This window comes from Magallana gigas, chromosome 1 (genome assembly GCF_963853765.1).
Source record: "Magallana gigas chromosome 1, xbMagGiga1.1, whole genome shotgun sequence".
Classification (NCBI taxonomy): Eukaryota; Metazoa; Mollusca; class Bivalvia; order Ostreida; family Ostreidae; genus Magallana; species Magallana gigas.
The window spans coordinates 19,509,854-19,523,590 of record NC_088853.1 but is presented as its reverse complement, the minus strand read 5'-3'; the positions used below and the strand labels follow the sequence as shown (position 1 = coordinate 19,523,590).

The following is a 13,737-nucleotide window of genomic DNA, read 5'->3' as shown; positions in this document are numbered from 1 at the left end:
AAGCGTTACTCCAGAATAGGAATACATATACTGATTATAGGAAATAAACCCAAGTGATTTTCTCACATGCTTAAATATATATTGAACTTTTACTTGTAAGATGCCGACTTAAAAGGTCAATTGTGAAATATAACATGAAAAAATTCACACTTTGTTGTCAAAAAACTTGTCGATCTATGATCCATTCATACAAACCTCACTTTCAAATTCTAGAGCACTATGCTTTAAGAACCTTAAAACATCGATAGTTTTTATACTTTGAGACAGAAATGGCTTATTTTACATTAGTTGAATGATTTTATTTTCCATTTTTTAAGATGTTTTATAGTAGATTGTAGTGTTAAACCGCCATCTTCCCATATGTTTTTCTCTCTTTCCCTTCTTCTTTCCCTCCAATATTAGAGAGTAACAAGGAATAATGTTATTAGAAGAAGAAGAAATAAAACCCTCTGTTTTCTGTATTCGTAGATTTAAGAAATATACGCCTGTGCATACAAGTATATTTTATTTTGTTTTCTGGTGTATTTCTGATTTGAATCTTTAATATGTTGTGTGAACATTTGAGTTTGAGATGTATGTGTAAGGGCTTTTTTTGGGGTTAAATTGTATATCTTTGCTTGATGCTTTGGTACTTGCTAATTCAATAAAAAATAAACAAATGCACACTTGATCGGTGTTTTTGAACAGATGCATTTGGTACAAATAATGCATTGAATATTATATAAATAGTGCCTGTTTGGGCGGGTAACAGTTGAAATTAACACCCCGAGAAAACCATTGTCAACCGACGCGAAGCGGAGGTTGACAATGGTTTTCGAGAGGTGCCAATTTCAACTGTTATCCTCCCAAACATGCACTATTTATTTTATTATACTGAATGTCTTAATTTTAGAGAATTGTTTTTACTGCTTTAAGTGAATTCTACAGCGAACCGTACGCGCATAATTTACGCGCATGTAACAATTCGTTGTGTTACCCGTTGCTAACACTGAGGGTAATAGTATACAATTATTTAATGCTTGAGCAGTCAATAGACCAGAATGTTTTTCCCGAGGTGCAGGGAACAGCTCAGTATGATCTATTGCCCGAAGTCAACGGCCGAGGGCAATAGATCATACTGAGCTGTTCCCTGCACCAATGGAAAAAACTCTGGTCTATTGACTGTTCAAACATTAAATAATTGTTTTATTACCTTATTCCTTTTTTAGTTTTCGGGGTTTACAATTTGCATATTGCAGATGGTTTTCGTGCCTTTATGCAATATATATATGCATCCTTTACATGCACAAAACCTGTTGCATGCATTAAAACATCCCAATTTCATATTAGTTTACACAAAGAAGGGGGAGTCTTCAACCCATTAGATTTTAAATAGTCTTTTACCTTATATAAAGCTTTAAACTTGTTGATTATTTGATACTCCATTTTTATAACATTGAATTTGGTTTCTAAAGTACTAAAACTAGCGTCTATGTAAAGGAATATAAATTCCATGAGAACTATCGAAAGGATGTAACATTAACATAACCCGCGTTCTGAAATACGTTGCCGGTCCAATAGATCGCAGTCTATTGACTGGCGGTCCAATAGATCGAAGTCTATTGACCGGCGATCTAATAGATCGCAGTCTATTGACCGGCAGTTCAAAATAGACGCAAATGTTTAATTTGTAATAAAACAACAAAATCCCTTTGATTAGGTAATGAAACGGATTATCAACTGCGTCTAAACCAATCAGATTTCGGTATTTAACATGAATGTATAATAATATAGAAAAAGTGCCTGTTTGGGAGGGTATCAGTTGAAATTGAAAGTATAACAATCTAAAATATCACATCTCCCTACACATTAATGAGTTGGCCATTTGAATAAGACTTCCGTAAGGAAACACTCATCTATATCTCTCACCAAAACAAGTTTAAAAAAACAAAACGCTGGTATGTACAGTTTGCGTAAAGGCCAGACAAATATTGTTGATTTCAAAGAGCCATGCCCGAGTGCTTTGCAACTGAAATAGACAGGCCTGCGTCACATTGCTGTTTGACAACTACACCCAAAGTCCAAGCTCTTGTTAAAATGGTTTTTCCGAGGATGAACTACTGAGCCATTTCAAGAACTTCTTTTATTTTCCTGCCTGAAGTAGATACATACTTTATGCCGTAATCGAATTTCTTGCTAATATAATCCTAAAATGTTCAACACTATTTTGTTTAACGAGCCTGGTAACCACAAATCATTTGAGGAAATAGATACAGTGAATTTTTATATCTAAATTTTTTTTTATTAGTAATTTTAGTTCTTAATTTATAAAATTGTTCTGTTTATTATGGATATGCGGAACACTTTTTCTCGTGAGAATATTGATGCTTTTAAAATGCCCAAAGATGGTGCAACCTTTGCAAGTATTCCGACAATGTTGTGTTTTCCTAAAGAAGTTTACATAATATTGTTGACGTGTCAGATTCAATGACAAGTGCTAGGTTTGAAAGTGGTATTGATTATCACTATGCTCAATAATTATCGATGTACGTCGTTCAAGGTATTTGAAATCAATGGCATGCACTTTAATTTTGTGTCAGCAAGCTTTTGACCAGCAGTTAATAGCGTCGAGTAAAGGTCACTGTGATTCGCCGTTGATACTACATGTAATCATAATTATAGCTTTAGGATTTTGGAATTTTCCTTTATCTTTAAGCAGACCTCTTGTTCATAAGAAGGTAAATTTTAGCCCTCAGATGGTCACGACCATCTAGTCCTCTTAATGAAACAAATGGCGTTATTATGTATGCTCAAGGATCCGCAGACTTCCGACTTACCGGAATACTTAATAGTGTAGCGGATAGTGGATGGACTATTGCAGCATCTTTTTAAACGCATGCGCAGAGTGTTCATATATGAAATGAACATCAAATTATATCATACAACAAATTCGTCTTCATAATTTCACAGAAAATAAAAACATTACCCAGAAATATTTAAAATATCATGAAAACCGTATGAAAAAAGACGCCATTTTGAAATAAGAGGCGACCATCTTGAAAATGACCAAAACTTGAATGGCCAACGATATTTTTTGATCAAGTAATGTTCAAGGAACCTTCATGCAAAATTTGGTGCTTGTATCCACAAGTGAAATATCTTGCTGAAATATTGACCTAAGCCGCTACACTATAATTCGTCAACAATCTGAGGAAATTCAAACAAAGCCAATAGAATGGATATCGACTTATGCATTTTCTCTGCGTCAAAAATTTCAATTTTTGAAATGATTTTTGAATTTTTTCGCCATCAACTCGTGTTTAAAAAGGCCAAAATGGTGTAATATTTGCAGCAACTGTCCCGTACAGACTTATTATAGCTTCAATTTTTTTAGCAAATATAAGCAAAGTCATAATATACAAGACATACACTCTGTACACACGAACAGTAAATATTACCCTGTATTAGGCATAAATCGTTGTTAACATTTAATAAAGTAAACACTCGACCAAACAATATTAAAGTACATGTACTACATTACTAATGTATTGAATATTTTCTCTTTCCTGTATTGGACAACTGATATAAATGAAGTAGTCATTGTTCATAAATCAAAAAGGAACGGAAAATAGATCACAAAGTTCAGTGTACTTAATAAAGGTCAAATTAACCACTCATCATCACACTTAACATTATTGATTAATTACGAAAAATCTATCGGTACAATTTGATGTCCGGATTTTCGTCATGATTCGCGACCATTAGAAAATACTGAACAGTTTAAACTTCAAATTAAAATAGATATTTTAATGTTTGTTTTTGGACTGTATATGTACATAAATATAACACCTTTTATTGCAATTCTCTCCCCGCCCAAACAAATATCATGCTTGTTGATAAAAAGTCTTTCATAAATTTGTCTGTTGAGGAGTTCGTTCGTACATTTGTGAAGTTAAAAAAGAACATGCAAGATTTTATGCTGTCATTAATCCTCATTTTCATGGTTCAACATTCTATTCTTAACGGTGATGAACGTCACAACCAATTTTCAAATCAAGGTGAAGACGAGCCGGCAGGGGATATTTTTGCGATTTTTGACCGGCAGGACTACAGCCGTGTTCGGTGTGGAATTCTGTGTTTGGATGACCAATGCTGCGAGGAGTTTTTGTACAGTGCGTTCACTCGGCGATGTATCGGCCGACATTTCATGTGGTTTAGCAGTAGTAGTTCGGACAACGCGGCTTACACAACGTATGAAGGAATGACATCGTATAAAAAAGGTTCGTATAGTCATTGTATCCCCATGCGCAAATCTAGACAGGGAATTTGGTATCAATTGGTTCGGACCATCAACCCACTCTCCACACTTGAAAATTTTAAAACATATTATACGAATAGTAAATCATGTGTGTTTATGTTATGTAAAATATCGAATTAGTCCCGATTTCCCTTTTTTTTTCTAACCAAGCACTGGAATAACTAAACCATATCGCTACCCAATATATAAATAGTGCCTGTTTGGGAGGGTAACAGTTGAAATTGACACCCCGAGAAAACCATTGTCAACCGACGCGAAGCGGAGGTTGACAATGGTTTTTGAGGGGTGTCAATTTCAACTGTTATCCTCCCAAACAGGCACTATTTATTTTGTTATACTGAATGTCTTTTTTAAAATTTTTAAGAAAATTTTACTGCTTTTATATAGGAATAACGTGAATTCTACAGCGAACCGTACGCGCATAATTTTCGCGCATGTAACATTTTTTAATGTTACCCGTTGCCAAGTGCGTTGCTAACGCTGAGGGTAATAGTAAATATTATTAACTGCGTCTTAACCAATAAGATTTCAGTATTTAACATGAAAGTATAACAATATGTAAATAGTACCTGTTTCGGAGAAAAAAAGTTTACAGTTGAAATTGAGACACCCATGAAAACCATTGTCAACCTCTGCTTCACCATCCCAAACAGGCGGTATTTACTTTATTCTACTAAAATTTTAATGTCTTAATTTTAGAGAAAACTTCACCGCTATCGTGAATTCACCGGCGAAATGTACGCGAATCATCTACGCGCATGTAACAATTCGATTTGTTTCCCGTTGCCAACGCTGAGGGTAATAGTCGTAAGAAAGGATTATAGACTGTGCCTAGATAGATATCAGTATGGACGTATAATAAAAATGTTAAATTTAGCAATATTTGTTTTCATAGTAAAAATTATTGAATTGGTTAGACCCAACTTTAAAATGGTTAGATAAGTGCACCCACCCCCACCGCAAATACTTCAGCCTGCTTCAATGTTCAGTATAACACTAAATTAAAATTCATGAAATTTGATATTGACATCAAACCTAGTAGTATCATTTTGGCTCTGGATTGTTGTTCTACGTGTGCTAGAAATACTTGGAAACGATTTATGGAAATTTGTTTATTGATGTACCAAAACGTGTTGTTAAATCATACCTTTAGGCTCTTTGACTGTATGGTTACATTGTAACAAATTAACAAAAAAATAAAGTCACATATTTTATTGATGTATTTCGATTCAATAAATACAAATACTTTAAGCCTGAGTTTTCCAAAAAAAATAAAAATAAATGGGTACAAAAATTTTCAACGAACACAATTTATACAAAACCGATTACCTCGTATATTAAAAAAAAATCCATATCGCGTACGTATGTGCAAGGTCGCTGGATGGTCACCAAGTTAAAGGGACATGGTCACGATTTCGGTCAAATTTGATTTATCAACCAAAAAATTGAGTGTCAGTTGTGGGGTTATAAGAAAGATACAGAGCTTAAGATTCTTTGTTATGTAAACAAGGCTCCTGCCATGTTTTTTGTTTACATTGGTTTAATATAGCATAAAGTTTCTTTATTGGGCGGATTTCTTGTTAGCTATTCGTTTTAAACATAAATACAGTTCCTAGCATTTATCACATTCACCTTAAGTCCAAATCTTGTAATTTCAAATTACTAAATAGTAAACAAAAACATGACATGAGTTTTGTTTATATAATGAAGAATTGTAAAATTTGTATCTCAGTGATGTTTGGACTTTGGGTTGACTATTAGAAATACCTCTGTAGAACATTTTAAATCTTAAGAACGGAAGAGTAAATTTAGACAAAAGTTGTGCTCTTATAAACTTTTCATTGTTTTAATTTTGGCCATGACTGTTTTTTTTGTAAAAAAAAAAAACCCAACAAAATATTTCAGCTTTTAGAATTTCAATATTTTCTTTTATCTTTAATCAAAGCTTTGTGTATAAAAAGGGCAAATATGGCCATGACCATCAAGTCCTTCATGAGATTTTCTCGCGTCCAGACAGTGCATGATTACATATGAAATGCATTAGAAAAAATTGTGGCTTCATTAGCTTTTGAAGGCATCCAATTTTAATAAATGGTTGGAATATTCGATAGCGACAATGAATATAATTTGTCGCATATATAGTTAAATAAATTTGTATTATTTTGTGGTAACATGAAAGTTCATTTTTAAACAAGGCTGTGGGTTTTATTGACTTACGTTAATTTCTCTTTGTAGGCTGTGAGACTGGTTGGTTGGAGTTCAAAGGTCACTGCTATATTGAAGGTCAAAGTCTTGCTACTTGGAATGACGCCAATGTAAAGTACAACATCGCAAACTGTAAACTAGCTTTTATTTGCGACGACTTTATTTTGCGTTTTATTTCCGGTAAACTTGTTTGGGACGAATAATGTTCGCGACAAAGCTTTATCAAAACCCGTGTTGTATTAACAACTATATAACAACGACTTGTTAGCGGCGAGAAATATTCGCCACGACGAGGTTTTCGAGAACCTCTTAACGATTTCTTGCACCTGAATAAATGTCGGTTAACTTTACAGTATTCTAGAGGTCACCTTAACTTCATTACAAAAATATGTCAAACGTTAAATTCACTGCGCACATGATCATGCATTATTCAATAGTATTTTATCATTCTTTAATATTCAATGATATCTTCAATAATTTGATTATAATTTATGTGTAAACCTTCACAGTTGCAATGCAAGAAAATGTGTTCCCATCTAGTGGAGATTGACTCTCAGGATGAAAATGATTGGCTTACCATGACAATGTTAAAGAAAGGTGATCATTATTTTTTCAATGCTGTAACATTTATAAGAAACCTGTTGTAACAAAGATAACAAATATAGAGATAACAAATATATTTGTAATATATGCGCTTCTAGGTGATTATCTTTATTTTGCATTTTGAGAAATATGTTCTTTATGCCATATTTACTATTATATAAGTAAAGAAAGACAATCAAATCAAAAAGTTTCTTCAGTAATAATTTTTAATGTATAGTAGATTTACTTAGCTAAAAACAGCCACGGCCATCATCTTCATTGGGTAAATATTTAGAAAATTTCTATAGGTCAATCGTTTTGTTATTCGGAATAGATCCTTTAATGGTTCGTATTGTGGATCAGCACTAGTGCTTATACCTTCCAGACAACAGTGGATTTCAATCGTTCATGATTTTTTTTTTAGAAAACTGTGGAACGTATGAGTATGAGAATTGCACATCGTGGACCGGGGGTAACGATATCCAGACCGAGGGTTCCTACATGTGGGACCATTCGAACACGAACATAAATTATACCAACTGGCATCCAGATGAGCCCAGTCTAATATTCCCGAACGACACCCTCACAAGAGACTGTATTGATTTACTGAGGACGGGGCTTTGGAACGACCGTCCCTGCTCTTATTTGAATTCGTTTATCTGTGAAAAGTTTTCAGATGAAAGTGAACTTGTGATTTTAGGATGATTTGGGTAAATGTAGTATAAATAAAAAGCCTATAATGTTTCGGATGAATAAACAATAATGTATAGTATGAGATCCTTGTGATGTGTAATGCAGAAAGTTTAAAGGGACTTGGACACGATTTGACTTAAAATTTTCAAATATTATTTCTCCATTTTCAATATCTATACTGATAAATATAGAAGTCTTTAAAGCTATGTCAAAATCTGAAAGTCAAATATCAAGTTATAAGCAAGATACAGAGTTCATAATTCTTTGTTTTGTAAACAAAGCTTAAGTATTGTCATTTTTACTTATGAGTTGTATTGGTGTAAGTTTCAATCAAATGCATCTTTCTTTTGTTGATAATAGTATTTATAAAGATATTGAGTTAGTTTAAATAGTTTTTACATGTCATTTTATCTAAGAAATGGTAATTCTCTACATAACATTTTTGTAAACAACTATAAGACTCGAGCTTTGTTTACATTACGACCAATTCTTACCTCTGTATCTCGCATGTAACTTGACTTTAACATTCAATATTTTGGTCAATCATTAAAAATGCACCAGTAAACCATTTTATACATAAAAAATAAAAATAAAATTTTTGATCTCAAATCGTGTCCAAGTCCCTTTAAGAAATAATCCTGTATGTCTTTTGTATTAGTCCACTTAATCATTATTTATAATGATAATGTTCGAACATGTTTATGTGTGAGAATTTTTTTAGAGCTATTGTACAGTGTACTGTCCGTAACAGTTGCATGACTTTTACTTGGAGTTTTAGCTTTTGTTTCCCCTATGACATTGATTATATATGCTTTCCATATTAGAAGAATAAACAAGTAGCCATTGACGTTGGTGTTTATTGAAAGACATCCTCGTTGCTTTACAACGAGCTCGGCTCCAGTTTGGTATTATCAGTTTAATTCAAAGTTTCTAACTCCAGAGTTTACATTAAAACATGGTAAATATGCCAATCAGTCAATTAAATAGCGAAAATAGTGAAAAAAAATAATAAAAGATGACAAAATGACATATGTTTGCTATTCAGTTACCTGTACCTCTCGGTAAACATTTGTGACTAAATTGTACAACTATAGCATGTATATTAAGCATTTGTATGAATTTCTTATTAGATGATTTTTTGTTTGCAAAGTTATACTTAACCATAACCGAAACTCTTTTTTTTTTTTGGCTTTTGTCAACATTTTTGATAACTCACCCCCTCTCCAATTGTTGCCGACGCCACCGTGTTTGGAGACGAGTCATATTGTACCAGATTAAATTGTACAACCACAGGCCATACCTTTTGACTTTATGACCAACGATCTCTTAGTGATCGGTATATATACATGTCCGAAACTATTAAATACATGATTCTATTTAGCTTTCAGAGTTTATTATTCATTATTGTTTGCACATAGATAAGCTACAAACGATACACAAAAAACGTGTGTTTACATGCCTTTTTTTTTTTTTTTACATTCTTATTTTTCCATTCAACGAATATAATATTCCTCAATACATGTTTGTTCAATTGCTCTGTCCATCTATTCATATTTGGTGTTATTCAACCGTGCATATTGATAATTTATTTGATAGGGAAAATGTTTAATTAACTAATACCATAGACTTACATTAAGTGTATATCTCCCCTTATGTTTGCATCAGAAATATGCGACTTTGAATTCCCTGTGAAAACACCTTGCTAATTAGGGCGCAAGGAGCACAGATATAAACGTCATTACGCCTGGTGGGTATATTTTTAATTAGTTTAAATGTTTAATTTTACATAACCAATTTCATATGTACTAGTGGAAGATAATTGTTGGATCATATCTATTCGTCAATAGAAAAGATTTGCCAATAAAAAAGATCTTTTTGACAAAGATTTTGGCATTATTTTCAAAGTTGCGGAAGCGCTCTAAATAATTTGTTTGTATGGATGTTCCATGAATGTTTCATTTCCTGGACTTACACATTGGCTTTATAGCTACGATACACACTTAATATTTCATACAAATGAACATCAGTATAAAACTATATATATATATATATATATATATATATATATATATATATATATATATATATATATATATATATATATATATATATATATCAACGCTAACCCGCGGTATTCAATTTGTCTGCAAATAGGAACGACGACATACAAAATAAGCATTCAATGCTCAATCATAAAGTCATACCTTCTACATAATAATATAAATAGTATTAGACTCTTCATCACTGTGACGCGAGGCAGTAAAATAAAGTGATAAATGTATAAGATCGGAGGAAATGTCACGACCATTGACTTATTATCTCAAAGGTCGTAGTTGTAGTAAAATGGCACTTAACCATTATTGACATATAAATAAAATGGAATGGTTTCAATTCGTTGTCCGGGCTTTCATCGTGGTTTGCGATAATGCGAATTATCATTTATGAGACTAATTGAACTGTATATGTGAATAAATGTAGATACATGAAATAGCGTTCATTATGACATTCGTTTCATTTGTGTAAACTTCACGCAACAAGCCGAAAAAAAAATTAGACTGTTTTATTCAGATTAGTTTGTTCTAATTGTTTTTCTGTAGTGAAGTTTATTCGTATTTCAACTTATAATGTAACCTAGAAAAAAGGCATGTATTCTTTTTCAAAACTATACATAACGTTAACGCTGGTATTTCCATACTATATTAACTGCGACTTACAACACTCCCATTTTTCAAACTCCGGTGAAGAAGATTTGACAGGGTGGACTTATGATGCGATTTTTGATCGTCACAACTACAGCCGTGTTCGATGTGCAATTCTTTGTTTGGAGGACCAGTGCTGCGAGAAATTTTTGTACAGCGCATCCACTCGACGATGTATCGGTCTTCATTTTATGAACTTTTACAGCAGTAGCTTTGTAAACTCAGTTTTCACAATGTATGAAGGGATGACAGCCTATCAGAAGGGTAGGTATGATATTTTTGTTCTCATGGCTTGCTGTTTGAGTGCGAATCTAAAAAAGAGACTGGGTCCCAGTTCCCTCAAAGAGTTTAAATCCAAAAAATAATGATACCAATAATAAGCATTGTACCAACACCTGCTTCACGTGCGATCCAAACTTGTACTCAAAATCCCCCTCAACCACCGGGAAAGTTTCTCTGAGTATTCGCCTATTGAATTAATAAATAGTTTTCCATACGAACCAAATCTTATCTTAGAATTTACATAATTGTACTAGTTTGCACCCGCTATGCCAGATTAAGGCCTTTTCAAGCAAGTATTTTAAAATGGTGATTACTTTCAATTAAAAATTTCGATAAAGCTTTTTGAATTATTGTTAGGTTCAATAAATAGTTATCATAAAGATATTTCAATGGTCAGGAAAATTATCAGTTAATAAATAATTCACTGAAATTAGACTTTTATGCATACTTTCTTCTTTATAGATACAACAGATGTTTTCAATACTTTATTATATTCGATACTAAAGATCAACTTTATTTTCAAAACATTCCTTATTTGTGTCATCTAGTTTTGGTAGTCTAATCACCACAACAGTCACAGAACACTAGTCTTCTTTCTTTCAAGGTACTTTTGACGGTTCAATATTTACCTGTTAAAAGTAGTTTAATTCAGTAAACGTCCAAAGAAATAAAAAAGAGATCTCTCAATTATTTAAAAACGATTTTAACGCTACGGTCAGCCGTGGGAGCCACGAATTGGAAAACCCGTATCAAACACACCATCCCCAAACATCTATGGCTAGTTGTAACTGAGGCTTTCTAGTTTAGTGTATGTTTTATGCAGTATCATTCTTTGTGCAAAAGCGAGTGAACTTTCTCATAACTCACACAAAATTTTAACTTCAATAAAAATGTCACTTAAGGCCATTTAAACCTCAATTGATAGAATTGATAGAATCTATTTTTCATTAATATGTATTGTAATAGCAGCCATAATCAACGTGTAATATTGATAACTTAGATTGATGCACAGCTACATGTATCAATAAATACTATATTGAAAGAAAACTAACAATCATGCTTGCTCGGTTTTATTTATTTTCATAATTTTTATTAACTGGAATAATAATTAAAAAAGTCAATGTTCACTGAAGTTGTAGAGTATTAATTCTCTTTGTAGGTTGTGAGATTGGTTGGTTTGAGTTCAAAGGTCATTGCTATATACAAGTTCAAGGTCGATTCACTTGGGATGAAGCAAGGGTAATAAGGAACTGTCATTAACGTCTAGTTTATAATTAGAATTATATTTGTTTCTAGTGAATTTAGATATTAAAATTTGAGAGTTATACTGTAGAGTAATGACGTCATTATGACGTTTTGAAATACATCGTCTCTATCTGTCGGATATTAAATGAGGCTTATTTAAAAAGGCTTTAAAATAGTTACTCGATAAAGTATGTGTGGAGACCAGCCACACTTTGTCATTTCTTCAAGAAAAAAAAATGTGTTTTATTTCTATCACTGTTTTATCTATGTTGAGAATTTGGTAGTGACTTCATCGGGAATCGTTGCCCATCAAATTTGGAGTTTTTGTTATAAATAGTATATATAGATTGTAACGTTAATTGAAGCATGAACATTGATATCAATGCTAATAATATACATATTTCAAAGGTCCAGGAGTTAATTTATCCGCAAAACAGAAAATTCACAAAAAATGATCCATTTGAAAATAGATGAAACCACAATTTATCATTTTCATGATTTTTTTTTACCAGAATGAATGCGAGAAAATGTGCTCTTATCTGGTAGAGATTGACTCTCAGGATGAAAATGACTTTCTAACCACGACAATAATAAACAAAGGTACTCCTATTTATTTCTTCATTTTTCATGAAATCAAATAAGACGTGGAATACAATTATTTTGTTTAATAAGTTCTTCATCATTATATTTCATCTTCATTATCGTTATATAATAATAGTATTGATTATGTTAACGTGGAACAAATTAATATAATAAAATAAATAATAAAATAATAAATATAATATACTGGTTATTACTCAGGCTTTGGGTAATGCTAAGTGTAATGGTAATGCATTGCAATGCATTACATGTTTTCAAAGTAATGCTAGTAATGTGTAATGCCACAAAATTAGCAGTACAAGTAATGGTAATGTAATTCATTACTTTCCAAAATCTAGAGTAATGCTGGCATTACATGGCATTACTTTGCATTATTATGCTTATTTATGCATGTTCACTTTAGAAAATGTGATGAATAAATGTAAAGTTGAAATAGAATTTGATTAAATTTATTTTTAAGGAGGAAGAAATAATTATTGAGATAAAAATGTTTTAATTGTATTATTGAAAAGATTTTTAAAGATTTATTTTTGAATTGTTAATATTACTAAATATATCAGCACAATTTCTTAACATTTTCAAGAGTGTTGTTATTAAGAGTTTTAATCGTTTAAACAATTCACTCTAATTAGTCTGCACTTCAATAAGAACTATGTCAACAACACACTATGCCCCTCTCTCCCCCCCCCCCCCAAGGATAATCTAAGTTAATATATTGTTATAAGAAGTGCTAAACACCCTAATCCCCTTCTCTTCACTATGTCCCAATAGAATAGGAGACAGACGCGCACCTTTAAAAGCAAAATGAATGCACTGTCCATCCATGATGAAAATCAATATCACTTCCAGTATTATAACCCATTTGAAAATATTTTTACTTACTTATTCTCTCTCTCTCTCCCTCTCTCTTTCGTATATTAGGTACATTTTACATTAGTTTGGACTGATAGAAAATACAAGATTCATGTATTTTTTCTATTATTGCACTTAATATATCCTAAGAAAGAGATCGTCAAACAGTACTTTTCAATCCAAGCTTCGACTGCTCCTGTAAAACATTTATTTAGTATAGCTGGGAAGATTTTCAAACTAACAGGATGCAGTTAAAAGATGAACCCTTTCAAACTTCGATCA

At 32.2% G+C, this 13,737-nt stretch overlaps 2 protein-coding genes across 3 annotated transcripts in view; both read left to right on the top strand.

Annotated features, from left to right (window-relative positions):
• Window positions 1-13,737, top strand: part of LOC105339984 (uncharacterized) — a 311,465-nt gene that overhangs the window by 95,526 nt on the left and 202,202 nt on the right. The gene's annotated exons all lie outside the window — the stretch shown is intronic.
• LOC136273245 (uncharacterized) lies at window positions 3,863-7,824 on the top strand. The gene is made up of 4 exons (XM_066077637.1): window positions 3,863-4,259; window positions 6,533-6,612; window positions 7,012-7,099; window positions 7,509-7,824. Exons 1-4 carry the CDS (start codon window positions 3,866-3,868, stop codon window positions 7,787-7,789), a joined length of 843 nt encoding a protein of 280 aa, XP_065933709.1. The 5' UTR covers window positions 3,863-3,865; the 3' UTR covers window positions 7,790-7,824.